This window comes from Ictidomys tridecemlineatus, chromosome 2 (genome assembly GCF_052094955.1).
Source record: "Ictidomys tridecemlineatus isolate mIctTri1 chromosome 2, mIctTri1.hap1, whole genome shotgun sequence".
In the NCBI taxonomy this organism is placed as follows: Eukaryota; Metazoa; Chordata; class Mammalia; order Rodentia; family Sciuridae; genus Ictidomys; species Ictidomys tridecemlineatus.
Window position 1 is genome coordinate 210560976 of NC_135478.1, and position 12170 is coordinate 210573145.

General features: G+C 36.9%; 1 protein-coding gene across 2 annotated transcripts in view; it reads left to right on the forward strand.

The window, feature by feature from the left end:
- Positions 1 to 12170, forward strand: part of Exoc4 (exocyst complex component 4) — a 782658-nt gene that overhangs the window by 219602 nt on the left and 550886 nt on the right. For both annotated transcript variants that reach the window (XM_078040565.1, XM_078040566.1), the window contains exon 9: positions 8077 to 8165. In XM_078040565.1, the coding sequence (XP_077896691.1) occupies positions 8077 to 8165 (89 nt within the window). The remainder of the gene's footprint in view (positions 1 to 8076; positions 8166 to 12170) is intronic.

Below are 12170 nucleotides of genomic sequence, written 5' to 3' on the forward strand. Positions count from 1 at the left end.
ATATATGACTGCAGAATGCATTATAAATTCATATTACAGATGTACAGCACAATTTTTCATATCTCTGGTTGTATATAAATTATATTCACACCATTTGTGTCTTCATATATGTATTTAGGGTAATGATGTCTATCTCATTCCATCATCTTTTTTACCCCCACTTCTCCTCCTTTCCCCTCCCATCCCTTTGCCTTATCTAGAGTTCAAATCTTCCCAGGCTCCCCCTCCCAACCCCATAATCAATCAGCTTCCTCATATCAGAGAAAACATTTGGCATTTGGTTTTATGGATCACTCACTTAGCATTATATTCTCCAATGCCATCTATTTATCTGTAAATGCCATGATTTTATTCTCTTTTATTGCTGAATAATATTCCATTGTGTATATATACCACATTTTCTTTATCCATTCATTCCTGCGGGACATCTAGGTTGGTTCCACCGTTTAGCATGACTTGTGCTGCTATAAACATTGATGTAGCTGTGTCCCTATGGTATGCTGTTTTTAAGTTATTTGGGTGTAGACCAAGAATAGCTGGATCAAACGATGATTCCACTCTCAGTCTTCCAAAGAATCTCTATACTGCTTTCCAGATTGGCTGCACAATTTGCAGTCCTACCAGCAATGTATGTGTGTGCCTTTTCCCCACATCCTCGCCAACACTTTGTGTTCTTAATAGCTGCCATTTTGACTATAGTAAGATGAAATCTTAGAGTAGTTTTGATTTGCAATTCTATAATTGCTAGAGATGTTGAACATTTTTTTCATGTTGATTGATTGTATATCATCTTCTGAGAATTGTCTGTTCAGTTTCTTGGACCATTTATTAATTGGGCTGTTTGTTTTTTTGGCGTTTAGCTTTTTGAGTTCTTTATATACCATAGAGATTAGTGCTCTGATGTGCAAGTGGTAAAAATTTGCTCTCAAGATATAGGCTCTCTATTCACCTCACTGATGGTTTCTTTGGTGGAGAAGAAGCTTTTTAGTTTGAATCCATCCCATTTATTTATTTGTGAATTTAATTCTTATGCTATAGGAGTCTTATTAATGAAGTTGAGACCTGATCGACATGATGGTGGAGATTTGGACCTACTTTTTCTTCTAATAGACGCAGTGTCTCTGGTTTAATTCCTAGATCCTTGATCCACTTTGAGTTGAGTTTTGTGCATGGTGAGAGATAGGGGTTTAATTTCATTTTGTTGCATATGGATTTCCAGTTTTCCCAGCACCATTTATTGAGGCTATCTTTTCTCCAATGTATGTTTTTGGCATCTTTGTCTAATATAAGATAACTGTAATTATGTAGGATAGTCTCTGTGTCCTCTATTCTGTACTGTTGGTCTACCAGTCTATTTTGTAGCCAATTCCATGCTGTTTTTCTTACTATTGCTCTGTAGTATAGTTAAGGTCTGGTATAGTGATGCCACCTGCTTCATTCTTCCTGCTAAGGATTCCTTTAGCTATTCTGGGTCTCTTATTTTTCAAGATGAATTTCCTGACTATTTTTCGCATTTCTATGAGAAATGTCATTGGGATTTTGATTGGAATTACATTAAATCTTTGCATAATTTCATAATGCTTTTGCTAATATGGCCATTGTGCTAATATTTGTTTGATAAACATAGATGCTCCATTATTTGGGGCATATATATTTATAATAGTTTTGTCTTGTTGGTGTATGGTTCCCTTGAGAAGTATGAAATATCCTTCTTTGTCCCTTTGTTTAACTTCAGTTTAAAGTCTACTTTATTTGATATGAGGATGGAAACCCCAGCTTGCTTTCCACAGTCCATGTTAGTGGTATGATTTTTCCCAATCTTTCACCTTCCGTCTGTGTATGTCTTCTCCTATGAAATGGCTCTCATGGAGGCAGCATATTGTTGGGTCTTTTTATTTTTTATCCAATCAGCTAGCCTATGACTTTTGATTTATAATGTTAGGCCATTAACATTCAGGGTTATTATTGAGACATGATTTGTATTCCCAGCCATTTTTGCTGATTTTTGTTACTTAACTTGACTTGGTTTCTCCTTTGATTAGCTTTTTCTTTAGTGTAATACCTCCCTCTGCTGATTTTCATTATTGTTTTTCATTTCCTCTTCATGGAATATTTTGCCAAGGATGTAGTGCAGGTTTTCTAGCTGTAAATTCTTTTAACTTTTATCGTGGAAGGTTTTTATTTCTTCATCAAATTGAAAGCTTAATTTTTCTGGATATAAGATTCTTAGTTGGCATCCATTTTTTTTCAGAGGTTGATATATATTGTTCTAGGATCTTCTAGCTTTCAGGGTCTGGGTTGAAAACTTTGTGCATATCCTAATTGGTTCCCCCTAAATGTAATTTGATTCCTTCCTCTCATGGCTTTTAATATTTTCTCCTTATTCTATATGTTAGGCATTTTCATTAAAATGTGCTTTGGTGGGGGTCTGTTGTGATTTTGTTCATTTGGTGTCCTGTAAGCCTCTTTAATTTAGTTTACCAATTTGTTCTTTATGTTTGGAAAAATTTCTGATATTGTTTTGTCAAATAGATTGTTCATTCCTTTGGTTTGGAACTCTATGCCTTCCTCTATCCCAATAACTCTTGAATTTGGTCTTTTTATGCTATCCCATATTTCTTGAATGTTCTACTAATCAGGTTTCTTACCATTTTCACTCTGGTCTACATTCTTTTCAAGTTTATATATATTGTATTTATTGTCTGCAGTCTTGTCTTCCAATAAGTCATGCTTTCAACTGAATTTTTTATTTGGTTCATTGTTTTTCTATTTCAAGGATTTTTTTTGTTTGGTTCTTCTTAAGAATCTCTATCTCCCTATTGAAGTAAACTTTTGCTTCCTTATTTGCTTATGTAGCTCTTTGCTGAAATGATCTTTTTTTTTTGCTGAAATGATGTATTTACTCTCTTATATCATCCTTTAATTCACAGAACATTTTAATTATGTCCATCTTGAACTCCTTCTCTTGTCCTTTTATCTGCTGTGTGGCCATGAATTCTAACAATGTGATATCTTGATTTGTTTGGGGCATTTTTTTTCCCTTGTCTTTTCATATTGCTTGTGTGTCTTTATTTCTAGCTCCGTGGATCCGAGGCATTACTGTTTTTACCCTGAAGGCTTATGGTGCCCTTGAAGGGTTTCAGTACCTCTCCTTTGAGGGGAAGACAATGTTAACAGATCCCAATATAAACAAAATACCACCTAAAAACAAAGAGTTGATATTAAGACATTTACCGATTGGTCACAATGTACAGAAATGGTGAATTAAATTATTATCTACAATATAATTAGTAGGTTTGTAAAAGGGTGTACAGTTTCTGATGGTGGGCAAAGAACTGGGGATGAGGTGTAGGAAGATATGCTGAGGAGGTATGAGGTGAGGATATAGAGTTATTATATCTCAGGAAGTGTGAAAGAGAAATCTAAAGAAGAAGGTTAGTAGCAGGAGAATAGAGAGGAAGTAATTTTAGGCAGACAAGTAAGAGGGAAGACAAAGTACATTAAACAAACATACATATATATTAAGAAAAATAAAAAATGTTAAAATAGTAAAAATTGGAGAGAAAACGGAAAAAAACAACAACAAAAGAAGAAAGAATATACCACACAACTGTAATATACTATTCAGTTGTCTTAGTGCTCTGTATCCTAATTCATGCACAGTGCTTGGTTTCACATATGTTGGGGATGTGATGGCGGTAGAATAATGAGGGAGAAGAAAGAAAAAAATCATCTCCAAGAAAGAAACAAGGATTGTTTTGGTTTGAGATCAGTGTATTTTCTGCTTCCCTTCTCAACCCAATAGGTGGGATTTTCTGTACTTAGTTGGTATCTCTGCCCTCACGATGGTGGGGGTTCCAAGGATGTAAGGTTTGGTTGGTCTTGGGCTCAGGGCAGTTGCAAGTGGGCTATGGCACCCGCTGGTCCTGTTGGGAGACTGCACCTCAAGGATCTCCTTTGAGGTCTGCTCTGCGATGTGGGCTCCAGGTCTTATCTTTCGTCTTCCCTGTGGACCTCATAGTTCTTGCCCTCTAAATTAGTCTCTAAAGCTATCTCCCTCACCCTCTCCCTTCTCCTTCCTAATCAGGAACCTTTCTCTGGGAGGAGGGAGGGGTCTTGTGTGTTGCACTCTGGTGCCTGACCACCTGTCACCCAGGGCAGTTTTGAATTGGACAGTTGCTCTACTGAGTTAGCGGCTGCTGGGATTGGGGTGAGTTTAAAAACTATGGGTACCTGGCTCTTAGGTGTTCAAAACTGGAAGTTGCTCCAACTAAATATGGTGATGGAGGTGGCCCAAGATGGAGGCAGCTGCTTTCAGGGATGAGGCATCAGGTTGGGTGGGGGGAGCCTGTTGGAGATGCATTCAGAGATGAGCTCTGGGATGTTCAGTGTTGCAGCTGTCCGCTTCTTCAGAGCCTGTGATGTCCCCAGGTGCGGGCAGACTGCTACGAGTAGTGGACTATGGTGGTAATTGCCAAGTCCCAAGATAGAGGTGACCAGAGGAGCCCCATGTTGGTAGACGGGGGTCCACATGGGGGTGGCTTCTAGAGTTCCTGCTTGTGGGTATTGGATGAGTGTTCTTTGTGGAAGTGGTGTCTGGGAATTCTGTGCAAGTGCTGATGCAAGTGGTCCCATTAAGTCACCCATGAGACCTAAGTGGGCGAGTTGTCAGGAATCCTTTTCTAATGTTGAGGCCTGGGACCTTTCACAGCATGGTGGCCATGACTCATGCCCAGGATCAGCTATGGAGGGGTCCTCTATCACTCTCAGCAAATCAGTATTCCTACTAGTTGAGACCTGGGTCGTGGGATGACACAGAATGCTGCTTTCCTCTGACCCACCATCTTAGATTCCCCCTGCAATTCTTTTTAAATAGTTTTACTCCTTGAATAGATGCAGTATCCATTTAAATGCTCTGGGCTGCAAGTAATATAAGATGTTAAATGGAACAGATGGAATTATAGGGAAGTCGTTATTTCATACCATGTAGAGAAATATGGAGATTTCCTTATTCATTGCTACAATATCATAAAGCACCCAGACCTTTCTGTGTCTCTACCTCCGTTTACCAGAGAAATCAGTAGTGTTTTCTATTGTGATTATAATGTGTTTGCATCAGTTCCATTCCAATCAAGAGGGTGATGCCAAGGAAACAGCATGAATTAGTTCCTGTGCATCTTTTAAAAATCATTTTAATATATGTACTAATTTTTTTAGGGCAGATTTAGCTATAGAGAAAAGTAAATAAAGAAATATAGAGTGTTCTCTTACCTCTCCCCCCAGTTTTCTCTATTAATATTTTGTGTTAGTATGATATATCTATTATGGTTGTTATGTCATTATTAACTAATAGTTTAGTTTTCATCAAGGTTCATTGTTTGGGTTGTATAATTCTAAGGGGTTTTGAGGAATGTATAATATCATGTGTATACCATTACAGTGTCATACAAAACAGTTGTACTGCTCTAAATATTTTCTGTGCTCTACCTACTTTTCCATACCTCTTCCCTAATTTTTGACAACTACTGATCTTTCTATAGTCTCCATAGTTTTGCCACCTCTCCCTCATGTCCTGTAGTTGGAACCATATTTTACATAATCTTTTCAGACTGGTTTCTTTTGTTTAGCAGTATGAATTGATTGTTCTACTTCTTTTAATGGCTTGTTAGATTTGATGAGTCATATTTCCTTGTGTGGATGTACCAACACTGATATATCTATTTAGCTGTTGAAGGGCATCTTGGTTGCTTTCAACTTCTGGCAGTTATGAATAAAGCCTGATATAAATACCCATGTACAGGTTTGTACTTATTTGAGTTAATATCTAGGAGTATTATTGACAGATTACATGCTATGACTAACTAACTTTGTAAGACATAGTCTAAAATCTTCAAATGTTTTTAGTAATAACTAATTATCCACTTGTTAATATTTTTCTAACAGTAGTATATCCCCTCTGCTATTTCCCCTCAGTTTCTAGAATTGGGTCTTTGGCTCAGTTCTAAACCAATCTCTTGGAAGTTGAAGTTGTCTTAAACCAGGCAAATTCATCTCTGGGACTAGGTTTCCAACTGGAGAGGGAGCCACTTTTCTTGAGTGCATAGCTAAATAAAGAGGGAGTAAGAAAGTAAAACACCAAATGGAACTGGGGATATGGCATAAAGTAAGAAATATAATGGAAGGAAGAAGTGGTTGATTGTGGCAACTAAGACTGAGATGCAGCATAACCAGACTTTTTCCTCCCCTCCACCTCTCTTCCCCTTTATTACATTCTAGAATGTAGGTTTATTGCAGAAAATAATCTTCAGGGTTTTTAGATTTCAAGCACTTAGGTCTCACCTCTAACTTTCAACCTCAGACCATGTGTACATTTTCAAACATTTAGCCACTATTCTGTGGTTGTGGTATTGGGGGAAAACAAACAAATTATTGGAAATGATCAAATTAAATTAAGTAATTGTTATACATGTATTATTATTGGACAGTGATAAAAACTCAGCACTAGCACAGAATTATACAGTTATTACAGATTTGCCTGTTTCTGGTGTTTGTTCCACCATTAATGAGCCGTGCATGCCTGAGCAGGTCTCCTGTCTTAGGCCTCAGTGCCTTTGGCTATAAAATAAGAAGGTGAGACTGAGTAACCTCTATTCCCTTTTTTACTATAAAATTATATCAATCTATGACTTGTTGCAAACATAAAAAGAAATCCTGAGTAGTAAAAATATATTCAGTCACAAAGGATTAAGATTTTGGAGAGCTGTAATCTGTTTTTATCACATCTATGAAGGACTTTATTACCCTCTTTAATTGCCCCCAGCCAAGGTTAATTAAGTGTATTTAAGTTCTGTCTTACTATTGAAAGTGTGCCTCTGTATTCTTTGCTCAAGAGTTTATTTTTTTTCCCTTGCCATCTCTGATCAATAGCTGTCAGCATGCTTTTTGGAGGTCAGTGGCTTCTCTTCTGCACTTTATTGGCAGGTGGCACTTTTGATGTGCAGAACTCTTTGCCTTCCTTCCTTCTTGGTAGGGTGCAGAGAGAGAATCAAATTACCCAAGTATTTACCTCACACACTACAGTCTTGGTATTCCTCTTCCTTGTTAGGAATGGATATAGAGACCTAATTAGGGAATGATACTGCTCCTTTCATGTTGCCAGAGACCTATCCCATTATCACTCTGCTCTTTCATGTTTTTTACACCTCAGTAATTCTTAGAAGGATACCTTCTTTATCAGCCTAATATCCTGCCTTTGAAACTCTCAGGTTCAAAATGGAATCTCTTAGCATATTAAAGGATTTACGGTTTGATATAGTCAGAGTTTAACAGGTTGTTTTCTGTTCCTCACTTGTATATTTCTTTTTGAAACTGGTTTGTCATTGTTGTTTTGTTTATTTCAGCTTTATAGACCCATTCTATATTGTAAATCTGTCTCTCATATTTTCAACCTTTGGAAACACTTGGTAGCATGGTAGTTTTGAGAGTATATTATGTAGTGGTAAGTGGCAGATCAAAAAGTTTATAGCTATTTGATGACATTATTTTTTAAGGCATTTAAGAACAAAATGCCAAAATTGCCTTACTTATTTGATTTCATTATTCAGCATCATTTATAGTGAAGTCTGTTGTACTAATCCTCCACCTGAGGAAATGAGAAAGGTATGAGTTCTGCTCTGAGAGGTAAATAAGCCTGTGGTGGCAACTGGCAGTTACTGGTGGGTTTTGAGCTAGGTAATAGCATAATTAGAATGACTTTATAGGATGGTCTTGTTGCTGGATGTGTACTAATCCAGGCAAAGCTTGATCATTTTCTGAAGGAAAAGGTAAATTGAGGCAGATCAGAGTTGTATCTGTTAAAATGGAGGATAAACAAAAAAATCTAAATACTGTTATAGGGGAGATTATCCTGGAATATCATTCATAAACCGGGGTCTCTGAGCAGCTGTCTCTGGCCTTGTCTCCATACAGCCAAAATTTCATGATGATCAAACATCACACAGACCAGAGTAGAATACTTTTGGAAATCCAGAACTGGACACACCTAACTAAGCATTCATTTCCTGTGTTTCACTGCAGGTTTGAATCGTCCTCTCATGCTATCAGTATGAGTGCCTATTTGCGGGAGCAGAGAAGGGAACTCTATAGTCGGAGTGGAGAACTTCAAGGTAGGTAATGGGCCTTCTCTGAAAATATTAATTTTCTGGAGGAAGATCTGAAGTGTTTATAGCATAAGAATTCATGATCTGCATTCAGAAGATTCTTTCTAGATCAATACATTTAAAGACTTGATATTCTTTTTTTTCTATCGTTTCCCAGCCTCTCCTGCCAAGCAAATAAAACTATTAGTACAGTCAGAAGACTTCCAGATCTGCTACCATTCAAACAGGGATTCTAAGTGACAGAGAAGTGGTTAGGCTCTTCTTGCTTAGCTAGCATACAAGTCCAATCACCGTCCAGTAGAATGCCAGTCTTCTGTGGTAGCCACTGTTACTGTTCCTTTTGTTATTGTTTTCTTTTTAACACTTTCAAAATATGGCAAGCATAAGTGAGATTTGGAAAAGAGCAAATACAATCTCTGTCATTGTTTAAAGGGAAGAAGGATGCCTCTATGTAGTATGGTCTAATCGATATGACTGGGATACATGGGATTCTTCTTACCCATATGTGGTTACTAGAGTGTTTTACTGCACATCTGCAGAGGAAAATAGTTTGGAAATGAAATATAAAATAAATAAATAAAAATCAAACTAATAACATTTCCTTTTAGGATCAAAAAATGGTAATTATGATAAATTAATTAATTAAGAAAGATTCGTGAGTTCCTGCTAAGTATAAGACATCATAGGATTTAGAAAGAACTGAAGTTGGGTACAAAGAAATAAAAGATAAAACCTTAAGATTCAGTTGTGAAAGTAAGGTGTGTGTGTGTGTGTGTGTGTGTGTGTGTGTGTGTGTCTGTCTGTCTGTCTGTCTGTCTGTTTGTCTGTGGTCAGTCCTCCACAGTCCATGGTGGGTTCTGCATATAGTCGCATTTATACTGAATAATTATAGGAGTTTTTTTTTTTTTGCCACTGTTTCCTAAACACTGCAGTATAACAACTACTTATATAGCCTATTCATCATATTAGATATTATAAGTAATCTACAGATAATTTAAGGTAATAACAATAAATGTACAGGTTACAGACAAATACTATACAATTTTATGAAAGAGACTTGACCACAGTCAATTTTATTACTCACAGAGATGTCTGTATTCACACATCTATACATACACCCACAGAGACACAGACACCTCACCAACAATGTGAGGAAGTACATAGGAGTAACTAAGTAGATTGTATGTATAGAATTGTTAGAAGACTTAAGAGAAGAGAGTAATTATTGTAATTATTTTAGAATTCTGGATTTTGTTCATGAGGGGCAGGTATGACACTTTAGTTTTTGATACTTTGAAGCATTGTTCAGTGACTAGCCCGCACAATTAAATATTTAGTTTTTAAAACTCATCATAGTTCCACATGAAAGTACTATGAAGTAACCAGTCACCTTTTCTGGTTGAAGACTTCTGTCATCCCACCTCCACATGGGCTTATAATAATGTATTAGACTGATTAGTCTAATAATCTCTAATTTTTTTCACATAGCTTTGCTCACTCACTTATATCATAGTAATTGTTCTGCTGCTTATATATATGGTAACCCAAAGGGAAAGCCTTGAAATATGTTCTAAGGTCCTGGGAAAATGAGATTATCCTGTCAATATTTTATTTAATTTTAAAATGTTAGCATACATTTTGGAAAGCATGCAGTGTGTTTCTTGGAGGAGTACAGAGAGAATAGTTAAAATTGTGAATGACCAGCTCTGTGGTTGGACAAGCAGTTAAAGAGGGGGACAACCCAGGTCTAGCAGGCAGCCACCTCCCAGGGGAGTAGGGAGGGCGGCAAAGTGTGGATAAAATGATGGCAACAACACATGTTCTAGTTGGAGTTGGGATCGTGCTTGAAATGTCACTTAGAGTTATAGCAGGTTATCTAGGGCTAATGTATCTTCCTTAAAATGTCCTGATTTTGGTCTCTCTGCAGTGGTGGTTAAAGAATGTTTTTTTCTACCTGTCTTCTATTATATTAAATTCTTTTAATGGTGACAAAGCCTCACCCCTTCCTCCTGCCCCTTAGTTTGACTCGTGATGATTTTATTGTTTTTAAATTAATAAATATTTTAATAGCAGTTTTAAATTCACACCAAAATTCATTAGAAAATACAGAGTTCCTATATGTCCCCTGCTCTACCCCATGTAACCTCCTATTGTATCCATATTCCACACCATAGTGAAGCATTTCATGTGGTGCTTTGAGATGAAAAGAGACCATATAATTAATGGGTCAGCAGTAGAAACTGTCAGTCACCCAGATCAAGGATTATTAGCTACCAGGATAAATGGCTGTTTCCTCACACTTTCTTCTTTTTCTTATACAATAGGGGTAGTGAACACTCGGTACTGTAGCCACATGGCCCAATTTTCAGATGCCCTCAGCTTTCCATGATCTCTTCAGAGAGTGTGGCATGGTAATGCAGAGTAGGGGATTCTGAGCTCAGACTACTCACATTTTAAAATCTAACTCTACTACTAGCCTCACATCCTTGAACAAGTATCATGGCCCCTATGCCTCCTTATCTTTTCTCTGAAAGGGGATAAAAGTAATGGGACCTATCCCATGAGGTGGTTGTGAAAGTGTGTGTTTAAAAATGTGTCTACCATAGAGTGAATGTTATGCCTTCTTATGTTCCTTCCAGTGTTAATTTCTAGTACTGTGATTTCAGAGTTTTCACACACATTTCGTTTATCCTTGTGTTATCTTTTATGACTGAATCCTACTTACGATTATCTTTTTAGGTTAAATTTAGTCATTACTTATTCTCATTAGTTTCCTTCCTGGCTCTTTCTCTCCTCAGTCTTCTGCAAACACACACATATTGTGGGGTTGTGGCCCTGAAATGTGTTCATGACACATTTTTACTGTTCTGAGTATTTGGATACTAAAAGTCAAAGCTCACTTGCTTAAGTTGCCATAAAACAGAAGTTCTGCAACATTTTATTTCCTGTGGTTCATACAGTGCCTAGTGCAATAATTTTTTGATAGAGACTAATTGAGTTAGTGACAGAGTGAAGAGGACAGTTGAAATGTAAAGTAGGATAGAGAGGTCACCATTGAGAGGGAGGAGGGCCCTAAAAGGAGGTGGGACACTGATAGTCAATATCAGCCTTATAGGTTCCCATTCACTTTCAAGTTTGTTATTTTGTCCCATTGTCCCAGACATGGAACATGTAAGGAAACTTAATTGAGCAACATCTATACTACTTATTGTGGCTTTGGAATATTATTTGAATATTTATTATGTTTACAGAATTGAAAACTTGAGAGACTTAATGGGCTAAGAAAGTCAAGGCTCTGCATATTTTTTTTCTCTGCGGTTTCATTGTATACAAGTTTTATGAAGCAGAAGAGTTGCCATTGTACTGTCTGACCCATGAGGAAACTGTTATATATAATTGAAAAACATTTTATAATCCAGTTTAGCTGCAGAGAAATTTTATTCTTTGAGGTAGTTAAAGAATCACTGTAATCTAACCTTCCCATCCTGTAGGTAATTCATTGAAATATGTGTGTCTCAAGCACAAGTCTATTGCACTTACATTATTCAGCAAGACAGGAGGAGTATCTCTATCTCTGGTTACATGAGAGAAACAGTTAGCAAAGACATCAAGTTCATGATAATCATTAAAAAGTACTTTAGTGGAGCTGGTGTTGTGGCTCAATGGTAGAGCATGTGTGAGGCACCAGGTTCCATTCTCAGCATCCCATATAAATAAATAAAGTCCACTGACAACTAAAATAATATTTTAAAAAACTTACTTTAGTAGAGGTGATACATTATAACATTTGATGAGAACATGGATCAGCCAACTAGTTTTTGTGAAAGTTTGATGCTGTTTCATATAGCAGCAAAAGTTTTTCTGACAAATGCTTTTAACATTTCAGCAGGAATAAAAAGAGGAAATCATACCCATCTTCCATTAAAAACTGTCATCCCTTTTCAGTTATTTCATTAATCTGACTAGTTCAGGACTACAGTGAGATCTGCATTTCAGTTTCCCCTTGGGAAA